This window comes from Pteronotus mesoamericanus, unplaced genomic scaffold, assembly GCF_021234165.1.
Source record: "Pteronotus mesoamericanus isolate MK-2021 breed Mesoamerican mustached bat unplaced genomic scaffold, CSHL_Meso_final contig_25, whole genome shotgun sequence".
NCBI lineage: Eukaryota > Metazoa > Chordata > Mammalia > Chiroptera > Mormoopidae > Pteronotus > Pteronotus mesoamericanus.
This window is the reverse complement of record NW_026555105.1, coordinates 984,177-1,000,844: the sequence shown is the minus strand read 5'-3', so window position 1 is coordinate 1,000,844 and position 16,668 is coordinate 984,177. Positions and strand designations below refer to the sequence as shown.

General features: G+C 38.1%; 1 protein-coding gene across 1 annotated transcript in view; it reads right to left on the bottom strand.

Moving 5' to 3' along the window:
- Positions 1 to 494: 494 nt before the first annotated feature.
- Positions 495 to 16,668, bottom strand: part of SYCP2 (synaptonemal complex protein 2) — a 48,803-nt gene continuing 32,629 nt past the window's right edge. The window contains exons 25-39 of the mRNA XM_054573339.1: positions 16,411 to 16,481; positions 16,263 to 16,320; positions 15,576 to 15,631; positions 14,788 to 14,845; positions 14,127 to 14,298; positions 11,305 to 11,342; positions 10,392 to 10,562; positions 8,252 to 8,450; positions 7,225 to 7,430; positions 3,351 to 3,441; positions 2,956 to 3,108; positions 2,284 to 2,411; positions 1,247 to 1,341; positions 1,073 to 1,172; positions 495 to 545 (exon numbers count right to left, since the gene is read on the bottom strand). Coding sequence (XP_054429314.1) covers positions 495 to 545; positions 1,073 to 1,172; positions 1,247 to 1,341; positions 2,284 to 2,411; positions 2,956 to 3,108; positions 3,351 to 3,441; positions 7,225 to 7,430; positions 8,252 to 8,450; positions 10,392 to 10,562; positions 11,305 to 11,342; positions 14,127 to 14,298; positions 14,788 to 14,845; positions 15,576 to 15,631; positions 16,263 to 16,320; positions 16,411 to 16,481 — 1,647 coding nt within the window. The remainder of the gene's footprint in view (positions 546 to 1,072; positions 1,173 to 1,246; positions 1,342 to 2,283; positions 2,412 to 2,955; positions 3,109 to 3,350; positions 3,442 to 7,224; positions 7,431 to 8,251; positions 8,451 to 10,391; positions 10,563 to 11,304; positions 11,343 to 14,126; positions 14,299 to 14,787; positions 14,846 to 15,575; positions 15,632 to 16,262; positions 16,321 to 16,410; positions 16,482 to 16,668) is intronic.

Sequence of the window (16,668 nt, the reverse complement as noted above, 5' to 3'; positions counted from 1 at the left end):
ACACCCTTTCTGCTTGAGAAGGCAGCTCTCAGACACGGTACAAAGAAATCATTCTTCTAGAGAATGGTTCAATTGGCAAATTGATAGTCTTTCAGTTCTTTAGGAGCAACTGTTTAAACCCACCCCCATTATTTTACCATAAATATGCTCCCAGTATTCTAATTTAAATAACAAATCACTGAGCTAAAACTGCCTCCTGTCAATCCCAAAGGAAAGAAAACCTGTGAAAGAATTTCTTGTTAAAAGATAAAAGCATGATCGATGATCCCACTTGAGAAATCCAAAGTGGACAGTTGCTTTACCATTTCCTTAAGAAGCCTGTCTTGCAGAATTTTCATGTCTTCCTTCATGAAGCACATCTGTAAAATAAATATATCGCCCCATGAAGTTTACTGTAAAATTTTCCCAGCAGAAATACAGACTCACCAGTACCAAGAGAAACTAGATAAAAATAGGAAATGCATACCTCAGACACACAAATCGTTTCTTCATGGTCAGTGGTGTAGAAGACGTTTTTGTCCAATGAGGCTTTCAGCAGGTGAAGCCTAACAAGTGAAGTAATGAGATGTTACCTTTGTATTTAATTTAAAAAATCTTAAATAGTATAAAGTTGTTCACTTGAAATCTCATGTTATAGATTCCAATCATGAAAGATGCCATACTAACCTCTCCTGTTCACATTTCTGATAGGCAATGAGCTTCTGAACTGTCTTTTCCCAAAAGTCCTAAATGTTAATACAAAACTAGTTATACTTTAATATGATTAAAAACACAAACTTAAAAGTTTACTACATTCCTCTTATTTCTAATCAAACAAGTTGGCTGTGTGCTAAGACAGATGTCATAAACTCTTTCAGATAAAAAATATTGAAAGTAAAATCTCCTATGAGTGCTCCTTTATTATTATAGGTATTCGTCATACACTATGCCTGTCATTTAAGTGTGTTTATATGGAACTGACTAAAAATCTTTATGGTGGCTCTAAAAGCAGAACGTCTGTAGAGGTTTTCCTGAGGGTAGCTCTTTAAAAATGAGGTTTTAAAACTATTTTTAAATTCTCAAAAGCACAAACCGCAAATTCCTTCTCCAAATCTTTCAAGGTCTGTGAATCTTTTTCAAAATTCTTCAACTCTTCTATGATGCTGAGCTGGAATTTATCAAGTTTTTGGGTCCTATTAAACGAAATGAGTTTATTTTTAAAGACAGCACTCAGAAAACAGTGTTCGGAAGAGATTTTATTACATACCTGTATTCCTGAATATGATGGTTCATTGTTTTCAGATGTTGTTGAGCTGTTTTCCAAGACTGCTTAGTGAAGTAATCCATCAATTTTTGGTGGATCTGAAAAATATTATTTACAAAATAATTAACCAAGACTATATTAAGAACAAAGCCTTTTCCATGAAGTGTAAAGGACTAAGAACTTAGAAAAGTGTAAAATTAAGAACTGAGTGATTGCAACTAAAGTGTTAATATAAGTAAGCTAAGAGCAGTGTCTGGTTCCAACAGAAAGACTTTGATGAAGGGCTGAATTGGTAACTAGTTATTTTCGTAAGGACACCAGACTACAATATTTTTAAAGATGCTCGTGATTACAGTTCTCTTCAGGAACATGGCCTCAAAGTCAGTCAGTCAATTATTTATTACCATTTTTCACAAAAACATATAATTATATCTAGCCACAAATGCATAACAATATAGGGTGTGGCAAAAGTAGGTTTACAGTTCCTATGGAGAACAATACACTAATTAATAACGTCCTAATGCAAGAATAAACTGTGTTTCTCTTGCCCATGACTGGAAACCTATCTGTAAACCTACTATTGCCGCACCCGGTATGAGAACCAGGGCTTCCCTGTTCAGGCGAGGCCCGCCTTGGGTAGACCAGGTGGGAGCACAGCGGCACCTCAGCAGCTGAGGGCGCGGAAGGACCGAGCTGGTCAAGCCGCGGGGAAGTGGGACCGCGCTGGCGCGGGCCGCCCGCCCTTCAGTGCCCCCACCAGCTGTGTCCCCTGTGAGATCATAAAGGAGGAGAAGTCACGGAAGAGTCAAAATGTTAAAAAGGAAAAGAGGACTAAGAGAAAGGCCGTGTAGAAAAAGGAGAGGGATAATGCAGAGAGCGTGGAGGAGAAGCTCCCTCGTGAAACAGAAGGTGTTCGCCAGGGCGCGGGGAGGACCGGGCTCACGGATGGGCGTTCCATTGCCAAAAGGTCAAACAAGGGGATAGTCTAGGGGAAAGTATGGTGTGTTATCATGTTATTTGGTATGATTCAAATAACTCACATTAAATTTCTTCTTAAATTCTGTATTAAACTGCTCACACACCATGCCTACATCTGAAACTTCAGTTTCCCAGTTTTTCCCAGAAAAAGAAGAGTCATTTGTTGATACTGAAGATGTACTTTCAGACGCTAAAAAATGAAGATAGCAGCCAAAATTAAAATACTCATTTTTATGACCTTATCCTTACTTGTCATGAGGCTGAGAACAAAATCTTATTTTCAGGCTCTATGTGTAATCTAAGGATTATGAAATGAAAGGCACAGACATCATCCTATTTTTTAATTTAAAAATAGTTTTATAAAAAACCTTTTGGGTATTAAAGCAGTAATAGTCACATTAAAATGGAACGTTTTTAGATTATTGTAACTGGTTTTAGCTACTTTCATGTTAGGAACCCAAGTATTTAATAACACACTACTTTCTTGGTAAGCCCGCCATTGAGCACCGTGGCCTGCGTGTGGCAGTCAGGGAGCAGAAGCCAAGGGGTCCCGATGCGTGAAAAGGGCCCCCCTGCATTATTCACGCCAGGCGGACGTGGCAGTGAAGCAGCATCCTCCTTGGATTTAACCCAAGGTGTCTGTACAAAGGGATTTGTTCGGTGGAGTCATTCGACATCTAAGAAACTACCTTCACAAATAATTTCATTTTGACACATGCATTTGTTATACGTACTTTTGTGATCTCCATCTTCAATTTTAGACAGTTTTTGGGGAAGCAAGTTTGCTCTCCCTTCCTCTTCCTCTTCCTCTTCCACTCTTATTTCGTCAGGATTAATTGTTTCATCTTCTATGTACATCCGTTTGCGACTAAGATGGTGTGTAGGGCCTGAGGGACAGTTAAATGATTAATAGTGTTATAATCTTGATGACCTAAGATGTTCTTGCTTTTATGGAAAAAAACATTTGTTTCAGTTAATTATTTACATCATTTTAGACAACTGTGCATTAAATCCTATCTAGTTCCTTATTTTCATTTTGACATTAGCGAACTTGAATAATTTAGTATGACTTAAAATATATCATTCTGGTGAGTGACTTAAAAACCAAAGCGAGGCTGTGAGTACAAACCTGATCCGTGAGCAGGGTCGCCGGGCGTGGCGCATCCTATTTTCTCTCCCCCTTCACTGGACATGGACACCGGAGATGCTGAAGGAGCTCCCTGAAGTACATACCAGAAATTGGAAGAATGCCACAAGCGCTCTGACTCGCCTTTGCGCAGCCTTCTCCAGCCCTAAAGCTGGCGAGCTGCCTGTGCTGTCCCTCCCTCTCTGCGGCGGTTCCCCGCCCCTCTTTCCTCTCTGACACGGCTGCACGTCACCTGAGTTCTTAGGCAAATCTCCACCTTAAGTCACAGGGATACTCTGCAGCTGGCTTTTGTGACTGCTCCTGCTTTCAATTCCTCCTTACTAGGATTTTGATTTCTTTGAGTCAGAAAATGGAGAATTGTAGAAAATGAAAGTCTAAACTCTTTTTCAATCTATACGTTTAAGACATCTATACCCTAAGAATCCTGAAACACCAATTCAAAAGAGCTTGTGCACCCCATTGTTCATAGCAGTGCTATTTACAATAGCCAAGTGCTGGAAGCAGCCTAAGTGCCCATCAGTAAATGAGTGGATCCAAAAACTGTGGCACATTTACACAATGGAATGCTACACCGCAGAAAGAAAGAAGGAGCTCCTACCCTTCGTGACAGCATGGGTGGAACCGGAGAGCATTATGCTGAGTGAACTAAGCCAGGCAGAGAAGGACAAATACCATATGATCTAACCTGTAAGTCGAACCTAATCAAAACAAACAAGCAAGCAAAACAGAACCAGAGACACTGAAATAAAGACCAAACTGACAATGGCCAGAGGGGAGGGGTAGCAGGGGAAAGAAGGGGAGGGTCATCAAGAAGCATGTTCGAAGGACCCATGGGCAAGGCCAAAGGGGAGTAGGGTTGAGGGTGGGAGGCCGGGGGGGGGGGGAATGGAGACAACTGTACTTGAACAAAAATTTTAAAAATGTAAGACATTAAGCAATCAAAGTTCTCCATTTGCATCGGAAAAAAAAAGAATAGTATAGGAAATGGAGAAGCCAAAGAGCTTGTATGTACGGCCCATGGACATGAACTAAGGGGGTGGGGGTTGCAGGGCAGAGGGGGAAAGAGGAGAAAAATAATGGGACAACTGTGATAGCATAATCAATAAAATACACTTTTAAAAAATATTTTTTCATCTAACCTCATGTTTTACTGCTTTAACATACAGGTTTCTTTTCTTCCAGTTAAATGAGCTTTTTTCCTGTTTTGTGAACATGGGTGTCTTCTTCCAGCGCCTTTCCTTTACCTCGAGGGCCCCTCTTTCTCCCTTGGCCTGTGAGCGCCCACCCTTTACCCTTCCGCTCAGGTCAAGGGCGAGCCCAGCCCTCTCTGCGCTGTGAAATACTGTCTTCACTTTCTGTATTTTCAGGTTATTAAAATATTTTTGTTGAAGGAGTGATGAACTTTTATACTGACAAAAAGCTCAACCAAATTTCTATATAATCATGAAGCCAGAAAGCCCTAGTTATAAATACGCAAGTAGGTGGTTCAGCAGCTCTAGCTTCACTATGTAAGACCTTGCTACTTACCATTTTAAAAATGTCAGCTCTTTTCCATGATCACACTATCCTACATACTTTAAACAGCACATTTACAGATAATAAGTTGGAAATATTAAAATACTATGATAATTATTACAGGCCAGTAATCGATTCTTACCAGAGCATCTTAACTTGAAGAAAGTGATGCTCTACTACCATAGATACAGATCTCTCTCTTGCTTTGTATGTAATTTTCATTGCTAATTGGAGGTTTAATTTCCATGAACAGTTTTTTCCTGAACCATAACTGCTTACATCTGAAAAGCTAATGCAATTTTGTGTTTCTTGTTTAAGGACCACAGAATTTGTTTTTTCCTTTCACGATAGTATTACTATTAATAGGAGTTTACCTGGGCTATGAGTAAACAAGACATCTAGAAACTCAAAGTAAAAAATTAAAGTTCCCAAAAAGTAAACCAAAACTACTTTAAACTTCGAGGTACTAATTCCTTTGCTGCTAAAATTCAATGCCTATTCAATTAAAAAGAAAAATAAGAGCCCATAGAAAACTAGAACATCTATTTGATGCCAGGCGTCTCACCGAAGCGGCGGCTAAGCCTGCCCGCTTGTTGGCGCCTGACATCGCGCCGGAGGGGGGCGCAGTCACCTCAGCAACAAAGACTGGAACGTATGGGGCGTGAAATGGAATGCGAAGTTATCGTGCACAACAGGTTATGACTGTCTCTGTTGAAAATCCAGCAGAATCTAGGGGGCGATTCTGGTAGAATTGTCAAAGTTGTTGGAGGTAGAAAACATCAACAGTGTTTTTACACAAAAGCAAAAAAGTAAACCCAGAAAAGTTTTTTAAAAGTTTTTTTCAATACAGTAAAAAGGAAACCCATAAAACACTTGGAATTAATCTAACAAGTAGTACTATTTTCTCTGTGGAAGATCTGGTACAACGTTACTGGAAATAAGACCAAAAAGTACAGAGAAAAACGAAATATGTGGATGAGAAAGCTCAATATCAATACTGGGAAATGGTAATTATTTCCTTAGACAAACATTCTAAAATTTATATGGGCAAGTAAAGGGCCAACAGAATTAGGAAGTAAGAGAGCCAGGCCAGGCGAGGTGCAGCGGGGCGAACCACACTCACTGAAGCGCCGTGGAGCACTGTTAGTGTTTCGCCGGCCATGCTCACAGCTGGCCCAGTGGTGGCCAAACCTGCGCCCGCGTTAGTGGTACAAATGGTGGACGCGGGGGCGGGGCGGGGCGGGGTGGGCCAAGCGTGATGTTGCGCTACTTCACTATCCATGTGCAAAGAGAAAGCCCAAAAAAAATCTCTGTATACAGAGGTAATTGCGCATTGAGAGAATTTACTCTGTAAATATTTGAGCATTTACAAGGTATCAGGTGAAAGCCTGTTTAATTTTTCACAGCCCCATTTTACTGATGGGAAAAACAGCTGCTGAGGGGATCGTCAACTGGCGAGATGTCCCACAGGCGGCAGCAGCGGGGCGGGATCTGACTGCAGCGCTGGCCGACTCACCGCTTTTTCAGCTGTGCCCACTTACGGTGAGCTCTCGTAGCTTGGCAATCAGCTATGTGGATTGGTTCCTACTCCAGAAGTCTCCAAATTAAGCCACCCGTACGACCCAAGCAAAAACGGGGGGCGGGGTTATAAATTGATACCAAAGTATCCACAACTTAAAAAAAAACAAACACCTCAATACAAATCTATTCCTTGTAGACATTGCATTTTTACCTATCTCTCTCACTTTAACCCATAACTGATTCCTATTTCTAATGTCTTTTTAAAAGACTTTTGAGCCTACCTACATATTTTACTAAGACATGGTCCATATAACAACACATGAAAGGAATTTTTCAATATATTAAATTTAATATTCATACCATTTACCTACCAGTTTTAAGGTTCCTTACAAAACTCTAAAGCAAATGCTATAGTCATACCGTTTTCAACTGCAATTCTTGTCAGTTGGCTTTGTCACCTTTCATTTAGTGACTTAGTAACTAAAAGGTACAGACTCTGAGTTAGTGTAACATCTGAAGGAAGCGCTGGTGGAGGATGAAGCCTGTTCGAATCCAGAGAGTAAACGGGGATTTGAGGGGCAAGCACGCGCCCCTCTGCAGAAGCCACTGTCCCAGCAGAAACACATCCGCTGCACCACACTTCCCACTCCTCCTGCTCCGCAGTCTCTGCCACTCGCTGAGGCTGCTCTGCTGGCCAGTAGGTCCCCTCTTCCCGACCAGACACAAAGCCTTAAGCCAAGTAGATGAGCACTGTGGGCTTGATTACAGAGAGTGATTTCCCCTGTTCAAATACACCTGACCAAGGAAAATACAATCTTACCGAAGAGAGTGAGTGTGGAAGAGGTGAGCAACTTTCTCTTGAACATAGTAAACTTTTCTCCCTGTTTTTTGGTGACTTTATTGGCTCTCCAACTCTGTATTTACTGTTTAAGGATTCAGGTGATGAGGCTCTTGCATTAGATGATATGGATTTTGTTACACAGTCATGATCCTGAGTGAAATCCCTTTCTGTTACTTCCTCCGTACCTATATTACCTCACAAAACACAAAAAAGAGATGGCAGGCGTTACTGATGTCTGCTTTAGAAATGGTATGATTTATCAAGTCCACTCGTCTTACCCTATTTAAAAAGGATAAACTTTCACCACTAAATCAAGACCAAATTGTGTTTAAAATATTATGACTTTTAAAAATATTACATGTTCTCATAGTTACAATTACATTCTAATTAAAATGTAAGAAAACTATAAGAACATTCAAAACATTTTCATACAGAATCCCCTGCGGTGGGCGCTGCACTAACGGAGCAACCCGAGTCCCCGACGTCACAGCCAGCGCTGTCACAGCGTAACGTCTGAGTTTCATGGTTGCAAAGGCTTTGCTCTAATCGCTTCATGTAGAGATGAGGAAATTCATAAATGCAATAAATCTTAATGTAAATGAATTCTCAAGTTTTCATATCAAATCAAGGCATGGGCACCTGTGAGTATGTGCTTATCCGAGGTGACCATGGTCGCAAGCACAATGAAAATATTCTAGAAAAGAATAGCCACTTGAGAGGAAGTACGTGTGTTACTCATGTAGGTCTTGAATGGTAACTGAAAGGATGGACACTTAGAAATGCCTTAAAGCACCCTTGAAGGAGCGGACAGAACAAGGGCGAACTTCAGTAACGCTGCTTCCAAGTCAACTTAGCAAAGATCAAGTTCTGAGCATCAATTAAAAAAAAATTTTTGACTGCCCATACTCTTAATACATCCCTCAAATGAGTCTTCAAGTTATATTTTCATATGAGAATTGTAATAAAAACTATTGCATATTCAACTAAAGAAAAAAAAGATACTGACATCTCATTACTTCTATAGATGATGGACTCCCCAGTGAAGACACGAGAGGCGAGCCGAGGCCGGCGTCTCCCGCAGCCTCCTTTGGCGGCGAGGCACCTGCCCTGTCTTTTGGTACGTCCTTCTGGGTCTCGGCAGAGAAAGCGCCCTGCTCTTTCTTTGGCAGCGTCGTGGTTTTGCTTCTGGAAAAGGTGTTCTCCTCCTAAATGCATTGATAACTTTCAAATTATACTAGAATATGAGGAATTTATAATTGGGCACATAAAACTATTTAAATCACATCGAAATTTGTATGAAATGTCTTATATCGCTACACAGCAAGGGGCACACTATGAGCAGTGAAAGGCTAATACACTAGAAACTCACCAGAAGTACAATACATACACTATAATGAATACTGTGAGAGAGAGGAGCCGACACTCGGAGGGTTCAAAAGAGATGACATTCTGTTTAGGGGAAGCAGAGAGAGGTCCTGGATCCCACAGCCCCAGGTCTGCGACGGAAGGTGGCGAGGGACAGCGCACGGAGAGAACAGAGGACAGCGGACACGCAGAGCAGAGCAGCACGTGCTCGTGTGGAAGTCACAGGGGACCCTGCCTGTTCCAGCTCTGGAGGTGTACTGGGGTGGGGGGATGAGCTTGCAAAGGTATTTTGATGCTTTGAGTATCTGACTACATGGAGATATTCCAGGGTTTTTTTTTTGAAGAGACGAGGGTGGTCTGGGAAGACTTCCCTCACTATATGCGTAATAAATTAAAGAGGTGATAGGAGATATGGAGACAAGTTATGACGTCCTTAATGTCTTCCACATAAGAGATAACAAGGTTCCAAACAAGGGGATGTGGAGGTTTAATGACTTCAAATCAGAACAGTGTGACGTCCAGAGACCTACCTTTAGTGCCAGACTCTGGGTTCAAGCCTCTGTCCCGCCCCTCCCGGCCTGTGCTGGCCTTGGGCAAGTTCCTCCCTCTCCCTGAGCCTCAGTTTTCTCATTTGTAAAATAAGATGTCAGTAATAGTGCCGTCGCTATAGTACTTAAGATATTTTCTTTTTAAAAATCCTGTAAGGTATAAATGTTCCTCGATCTACATTGAGATAGGTCCCGATAAACCCAATGTAAGTGGAAAATACGGTTAAGTCAAAAATGCATTGACGACATCTAACCTACCGAACTTCGTTAGTCTAGTCCACCTTAACTGTGTTCAGAAAGAAATATCCAAGAGGCGCTGGCAGCACAGCGCATGGCGGTGTGGGCCGCAGACCCTGGCAACCACGTGCCTGCCCGGGCGCTGTGGCTCGCTAGCCTGGGAAAATGTCAAGTTTAAAACTTGAAGAATGGGCTCTACTTGATGCCACTTCACGCCACCATAAAGTCACAAAATTTTAAGTTGAACCACCGAAAGAGGAGGGCTGTTTGCACTTCAGATAGTACCTGGCACATTATTAACGCTATTTTTTGTTAACCTTTGTTATAAACTTTAAAGCACAGGTGGGTAGGGATGTCTGTAACACTACAAGGCTGAAGGGAAGTGTCAGGGACGGACAGCGATGGAACAGCGTATGACAAGAACCTCAGATCCCATATTTTTACTTTCAGTCAAGGGAGATCCACAGTTTCCTAACAGTGTGCGCTTTCCTGAAGCATAATTTTGGAAAGATCAAGTACTTTAATTCAAGGACGGTGTCTTTTTTTTTAATTAAAGATTTTATTTATTTTTTAGACAGCAGGGAAGGGAGGGAGAAAGGGAGGAGAAACATCAATGTGTGGTTGCCTCTCATGCAACCCCCTACTAGGGACCTGGCCTGCAACCCAGGCATGTGCCCTGACTAGGAATTGAACTGGCACCCCTTGGGTTCATAGGCTGGTACTCAATCCACTGAGCTGCACCAGCTGGGGCAAAAAGGATATTAAAGTTATAATTCTGCTAGAGTCACACACTGGTTTTGTAACAATAATGCCAACTCATTGCAAATTTTAACATATTACCTAAGGATCAATTTTTATAATTTACATATGTTTTCTTATAGAGGGTTAAATCTTAAAAAGTGAACAGAAAAAATTAACATTTTTACAAAAATATATTCTATATTTAGTATTTTAAAAGGCATTTAAAAATTCCTAATCCGAATTGTTTCTACTTACCTTTACTAGCACTTTCTCTTTCAATGGCGGTAAAACTTCTTGTTCACATTCTGATTCTGAATTTGAGAGATCTTTATAATTTTTTTTGGTGTTTGCTGCTCTTCGTGGATGTCTGGTTCTCCCATCTGGAATGATCTCACCTGCCTTTTTGGTGATGTTTTTCTTGGGTGCCTTTGGGAGAAAATTTCCTAAATATTATATCAATATTTGAATTACAAGAAATACAAATTATTTGCTATAAAATTGAAACTGTGATAACACCTACATAAAGTATTTCTAGAAATAAAAGGATTCCTCATTAATATTTTAAAAATGACTGGAGAGACAGAATTTTTTAAAAGACTGGGATATTCCAGAATATTACTTAGCCATAAAAAAAGAAAAATCTTGCCATTTTCAACAACATGGGTAAACCTAGAGATTAAGTGAAATAAATTGAACAGAGAAAAACAAATACCATATAATTTCAATTATATATGGAATCTCAAAAACAAAATGAAACAAAGCAACTCATAGAGAACAAACTGGTGGTTGCCAAAGCAGGGGGGGTTAAGAAGCACAAACTCCTAGTTATATATTTTTTAAAAAGGACTGAACTTTATATTTCCATTCCAGATATCTTCTCTGTCACATTTCCATCCCTGTCATTAAATCTTTGAGAGGCCTGATTTATAAAAAGAGAAAAGACAAGAAAAAGAGGTATCAAAAATACCTATCAGCGTGGGATAAAATAGACCTAAAACAGACTAACATGATTCAAAAAGGCAGAAGGTAAAAGTACGGGTGCAAACACTAAATCATGGGAAACACGTAACTGATAACAAGGATAAAACTATGAGATGACAAATTTTTTCATGACAAGGAGAAAAATGATTTTTAAAGGGATCTCTGAACACAAACTTCCAAGTTTTACCATTTTAGATCTTGGTTGTTCCCTTTCCAAAGATGGTCCTGCAATTTAAGAAAATAAGGTTAAATTTTTCATGGATAAAAACTGGCATTAAAACATATTAGAATGGTTTTGCATATGTTAAAATCATAGAAAAAATAAGAATATATCTTTAAACTCATTCTAACTTTAAATTTCAAGATGATTTGAGGCTGTGGACATTGATAACTTGAACTATAATATTTGATATGAATTAATTTCCCTTTTTTATATTGTAAAACTTTTTAAGCATATAAGAAAATATGTAAGTTATAAAGTTAATACCCATGATTCTACCATTCAGTTTTAAGAACTAGATTGTGAATAACATTGAATTTACTTATGTGTATTTTTTGTGATCCTCCATATCTCCTCTGCTGAAAGGTAATCACTATCCTGAAATCTGTTTCTCATTTATTTGATCTCAGAAAAAGTTTTAATTCACGGATATGTATCCCCAAACAATATAACGAACTCTATAAAACAGAATCATGTCATAAGTAATGTTCTATGACTTGCTTTATTTTTCACTCATTATGTTTCTAAGATTTATCCACATTCTTGGAAGTAGCTTTAGTCCCTAATCCCCTTTTTTGCCTTTCAAGCACAATTTCAACTTCCTAAATATTCTCTGAAGCCTAAGAAGTGGGATAATCCAAGCAAAGGAAGCCATGAGGTTCTGGAAGAAAGAACCCCAACTCTTGGCAGTAAGACAGCTCAGACATTGTTGTCAGCCATTTAAACAATTCACTCTTAAGTTCAACTTCAGAAGTACTTACTGACTATAGTATTCTAACCTCTCATGTTGCTCCAGGATCTCTGATCTTCTACTTTGTTATAAATGCCTTTATTTGTCCATCCTTCCACTAGACTGTAAGCTCCCAGAGCACATGTGAATCTTGCATTTCTCCAGTGCTTCAAAGTCCACTCACTATGACCAGGTCTAGCTGCACCTTTGGACGTTTTCCCACATGTTTAATGTATGTTCTAATTACTGCAGCACTGTGTTCCCTGAACACATGCTATTTCATACTTGTGTCTCTTATATATGATAATTCTGCTGCTGCTTTTCCTCATGCATATATGACTTGCCTCTCACCTGTTTTCAAGATTCAGCCTCATTTCTAAACACAGTCAATGCTTCATTTCTGTGTCTCTATTTCTTTTTAAGCCATCACTCCTGTCCCACCCCACAGGTCACTACTGGTTATTTTTACCCTGAAATAAAATAAATGCTGATTCCCAGGAAAAAAGCCCCAGGAATGAAGACAGTGTAAGGAGCCTCTGGGACAGCTTCAGGTGTACCACATTCGCACCGTGGGGATGCTGCAAGAAGAAGAGACAAAGAAATTGAAAGCCTATTTGAAAATATAATGACAGAAAACTTCCCTAACCTGGTGAAGGAAACAGACAAGTCAAGGAAGCACAGAGCGTCCCAAACAAGATGAACACAAAGAGGCACACACCAAGACACATGATAATTAAAATGCAGAAGGTTAAAGACAGAATGCTAAAAGCAGCAAAAGAAAAGCAGTTACCTACAAAGGAGCTCCCTTAAGGCTCTATCTCTCAACAGAAACTTTGCAGGCCAGAAGGGATTGGCAAGAACTATTCAGAGTGATGAAAACTAAGGACCTGCAACCAAGATCACTCTACACAGCAAAGCTGTCATTTAGAATTGAAGGATACACAGAGAACTCTGCAGACAAAAAACTAAAGGGTTCACCACCACCGTACCAGTTTTACACGAAATGTTAGAGTTGTCTTTAAGAAAAAAATAAGATGAAATATATGAATAAAATGGCAATACATACATATCTAACCACCAACGAATCTAAAAAAAGGGCAGAACAGAAATAGAATCACAGACAAAAAATATGTGACAGTTGACAGATGAGAGGGCGATTACAGGGAAGGGTGAAAAAGGTGACAGGATTGAGAGGTACCAATTGGTTGTTACAGCATAGTTGTGGGGATGTAAAGTACAGCATAAGGAATATAGTCAGTAATAGTCTAACAAGTATGCATGGTGTCAGATGGGTACTAGATTGATAAGGGCGGTCTTGCAGTAAGTGATACAATGCCTGACCACTAGAGTGGACATCCGACACTAACGTAATATTGTACGTCAACTGTAACTGAAAAATAAAACAATAAAAAAGCTGATTTCCTTAAATATAAGTTTAATAGCTCAGAGTTATGTTGTTTTCTATTAAAAATGGGATATATAAAATCTGTTTTAGTAAACATCAAGAGATTTGCTTAGAGAAAGCAGAAGCTACTCGCTAGGAAAACATTTTGTGAGATTTAGGCAAAATATTTCTGCAAGAAAATTGTTTTCCTTTCAATTTATTTTTATTGCATCTATATGAATTCTTTAAAAGTAAGTGTGTTGGTGGGGCAGGGGATGCAGATATTATCCAAGCTTTGATTTTGTTAAGGGTGTTGGGTTCATGAGTATTTAATATATTAATCACAATAAATACCTAATAACTGCATAACAAGGCCAAAAATAGACAAATGATGAGAGTAGGCCATGACCTAAAGATTATGATAAATCACATTTTATATCCCTAAGACCCCATTGTAAAGAAGCAATATAAATATAACCATATTACCCAAAATAATAAAAAGCAAAACCATGGTGGTGCTTGCGTATTTGTTTTCACTCTTTTTTCCTATTCACAAGGGTATATCATTAAAAATACTGTCCACATACAAAAATATACTTATCAACCAACAAATTATTTCATATAGCTGAAACAGTGAAATCATTTGCAGCATTTCTCTATGAAGTGATTTCTTACTTGATTTCCCACTTTTCTGTCTCTTCTTCACACCTTTATTTCTGCTGTATTCTATTAGCTGCGGTTTTGATTTTGGTTCTTTTAGCCAGCTAACGTCAGTCTTGCTGTCTTCACATCTGTATTCTGTGTCAGTATCACTAAACAGGTTTTTGTTTTTATTCCTTGTTACAATCTATTAAAAAAAAATCCTTGTAAAAGATGAAGAACTGTGCCTTATATATCATGCAAAGTAAGATTGGCCAAAAAAAAAAAAAAAAAAGTCCACCAAAAAACCAGAAAAACTTCTCATGCTTTTAGCATACCAATCTAGCTGGCATTAGGGACCCATCCAAGCAAGCTGCTTGGACATCTAGATCAGAAATCAGAGAGCAAGACTTGTATTTTGCTGTCAGTGTCGTTGTTAATTAAAGGTTAAATCAGAACAGCTTACTTCCAAAGAAACATAACCTGTGCCCATCAAAGGAAGGAACTAAAGCTGTCCTGTGTATCACTAGGTGATCACAGTAGCTCGGAGACCATTAGGAAAGTCACAATGAGAACACAATTTCTGAGGAGAAAAATGGTCCAATTTCTGTTTTCCAGTTCTGTGATAACCTTTGATATTGGAAAGTTATTCAAAAGAAATTCTAGTTTTAATGGACATCAGGATATTATAACTTACTCTTTTATCTTTTGTTTTGAGAGACGGTTCAAGTTCATCATGATTCCTTAAACCAACCCTTAAACAAAAATATGCATTAATTGATTTTTATTGTATGCATTAATTAATTTTTATTGTAAGTACTTGTTTTCTTCAGGTAGCATGCACTAGACAGCTAGACCTGGGTTTTCAGCCTTACCCTCTACTAACTCACTATATAATGCTGGCTAAGTGACTTTTCCTCTCTGACCTCAGTTAATTATGAAGTTACAAGGTTAGATAAAAATACCATTAAATCCTTTCAGCTTTCTCATGTAAGATATATAACTAGTATTAAAAGTCCACAGAATCTGCATTATTAATTTTAGAAGTACAGTTGACTGTTAAACTACACAGGTTCACTTATACACAGATTATTTTCAATACTGCAACTGCATTTTTCTCTTCCTTTACTGTAAGAATACAGTCTATTAATACACATGACATACAAGCTATGTGTTTATCAGCTATTTACGTAATCAGGCTTCTGGGTCAACAGTAGGGTGTTAGTAATTAAGTTCTGGGGGAGTTGAAAGTTATATACAAATTTTTAACTACATGGAGGGTCTGTGCCCCAACTTCCATGTGATTCAACTATAAATGCTGAGATAATAGGATCATAATGGCAATAATCATAACAATAGCCTTTTAATTCACTCTTTTCATATATTAAAAACTCGCAGATAAACTGGGAGGAAATATTTAAGAAAAAGGACAATTGAGATAAGTGTATTTTAGTCTGATCCAACTAATTGTAACAAAACACTTACGATTTCACTGAATTATCCACGCAGGCTTCTCTAGTTGTAGTTTGAAATTCCTGGATCTATATTGTGAATAAGCATTAAAAATTTTTTTAGTGTCAAAATAAGGTAAACAAAAACTAAAATAAACAAAGTCTAGTTTCTGTCACTTCATGTAGCCATAAGATGTGACAATAAAACTAAGCTTACTAAAATGGTTTCATATTTAAGAAAGCTAGTACTGTAAAATATACTAAAAATAAAATAAATAATCGTTTTAAAATTTTAAAACAATTGTAAAAAATTTAAATTGTATCTAAGAAAAGTGAGTTTCTTGGTGAAGCAGTCTGAGTCCCTCCATGTCCCAAGTACTCATTTTCCCCTCCTTCAGTCCAGAGGACTTGCAGGAAATCACATACACCTATGTCGGTGCCACAGAAATTTTAAAATATTTAAAACTGTATGGGAGGAGACTAGACTTCGGGTGGTGAGCACACAATGGACTGTACAAATGTTTTACTACAAAGTTGTACACCTGACGTTCACATAATGTTACTAATATTACTCCACTACATTTAATAAAAATAAAGAATATATATTTTAAATATTTTAAAGCATATCTATAAGGGTGGAAATAAAAGATATACACTCTAGTGACTGCATGATAAATACAAAAAAAATTAAATATAAAATAACTACAGATTTCTAGCTTACTCCAAGTTTTATAATAGGCTCCTCAGCTCCATTCAAATTAAAATTATAGACATCATTCCTGTAAAAATGAAGAGAAATGTTAACTGTATTATATAATTATTTTCTTCAAATATGAAGAAAATTATAAAATTTATAAAAAATTACTTACAGTGGGTATTCAGAAGTAACATTAACAAAAGTAGTCTTCAGTTGTCTATAACTTTTTTTCTGAACTTTTTCCTAAATACAAAAGTTTACATAAAACCATTCAAACTTGTACATTCCTACACTTGGCAAATAACATATGCAATTAAATTTTCATATATTTTCTAGTTGTTTTTCTACTAACATAAGTTTTACACTTGTAACAGGTTCCTTAATGTGAATTATTTAAATAATAGTATTACATATCCATAGTTAAAAATAT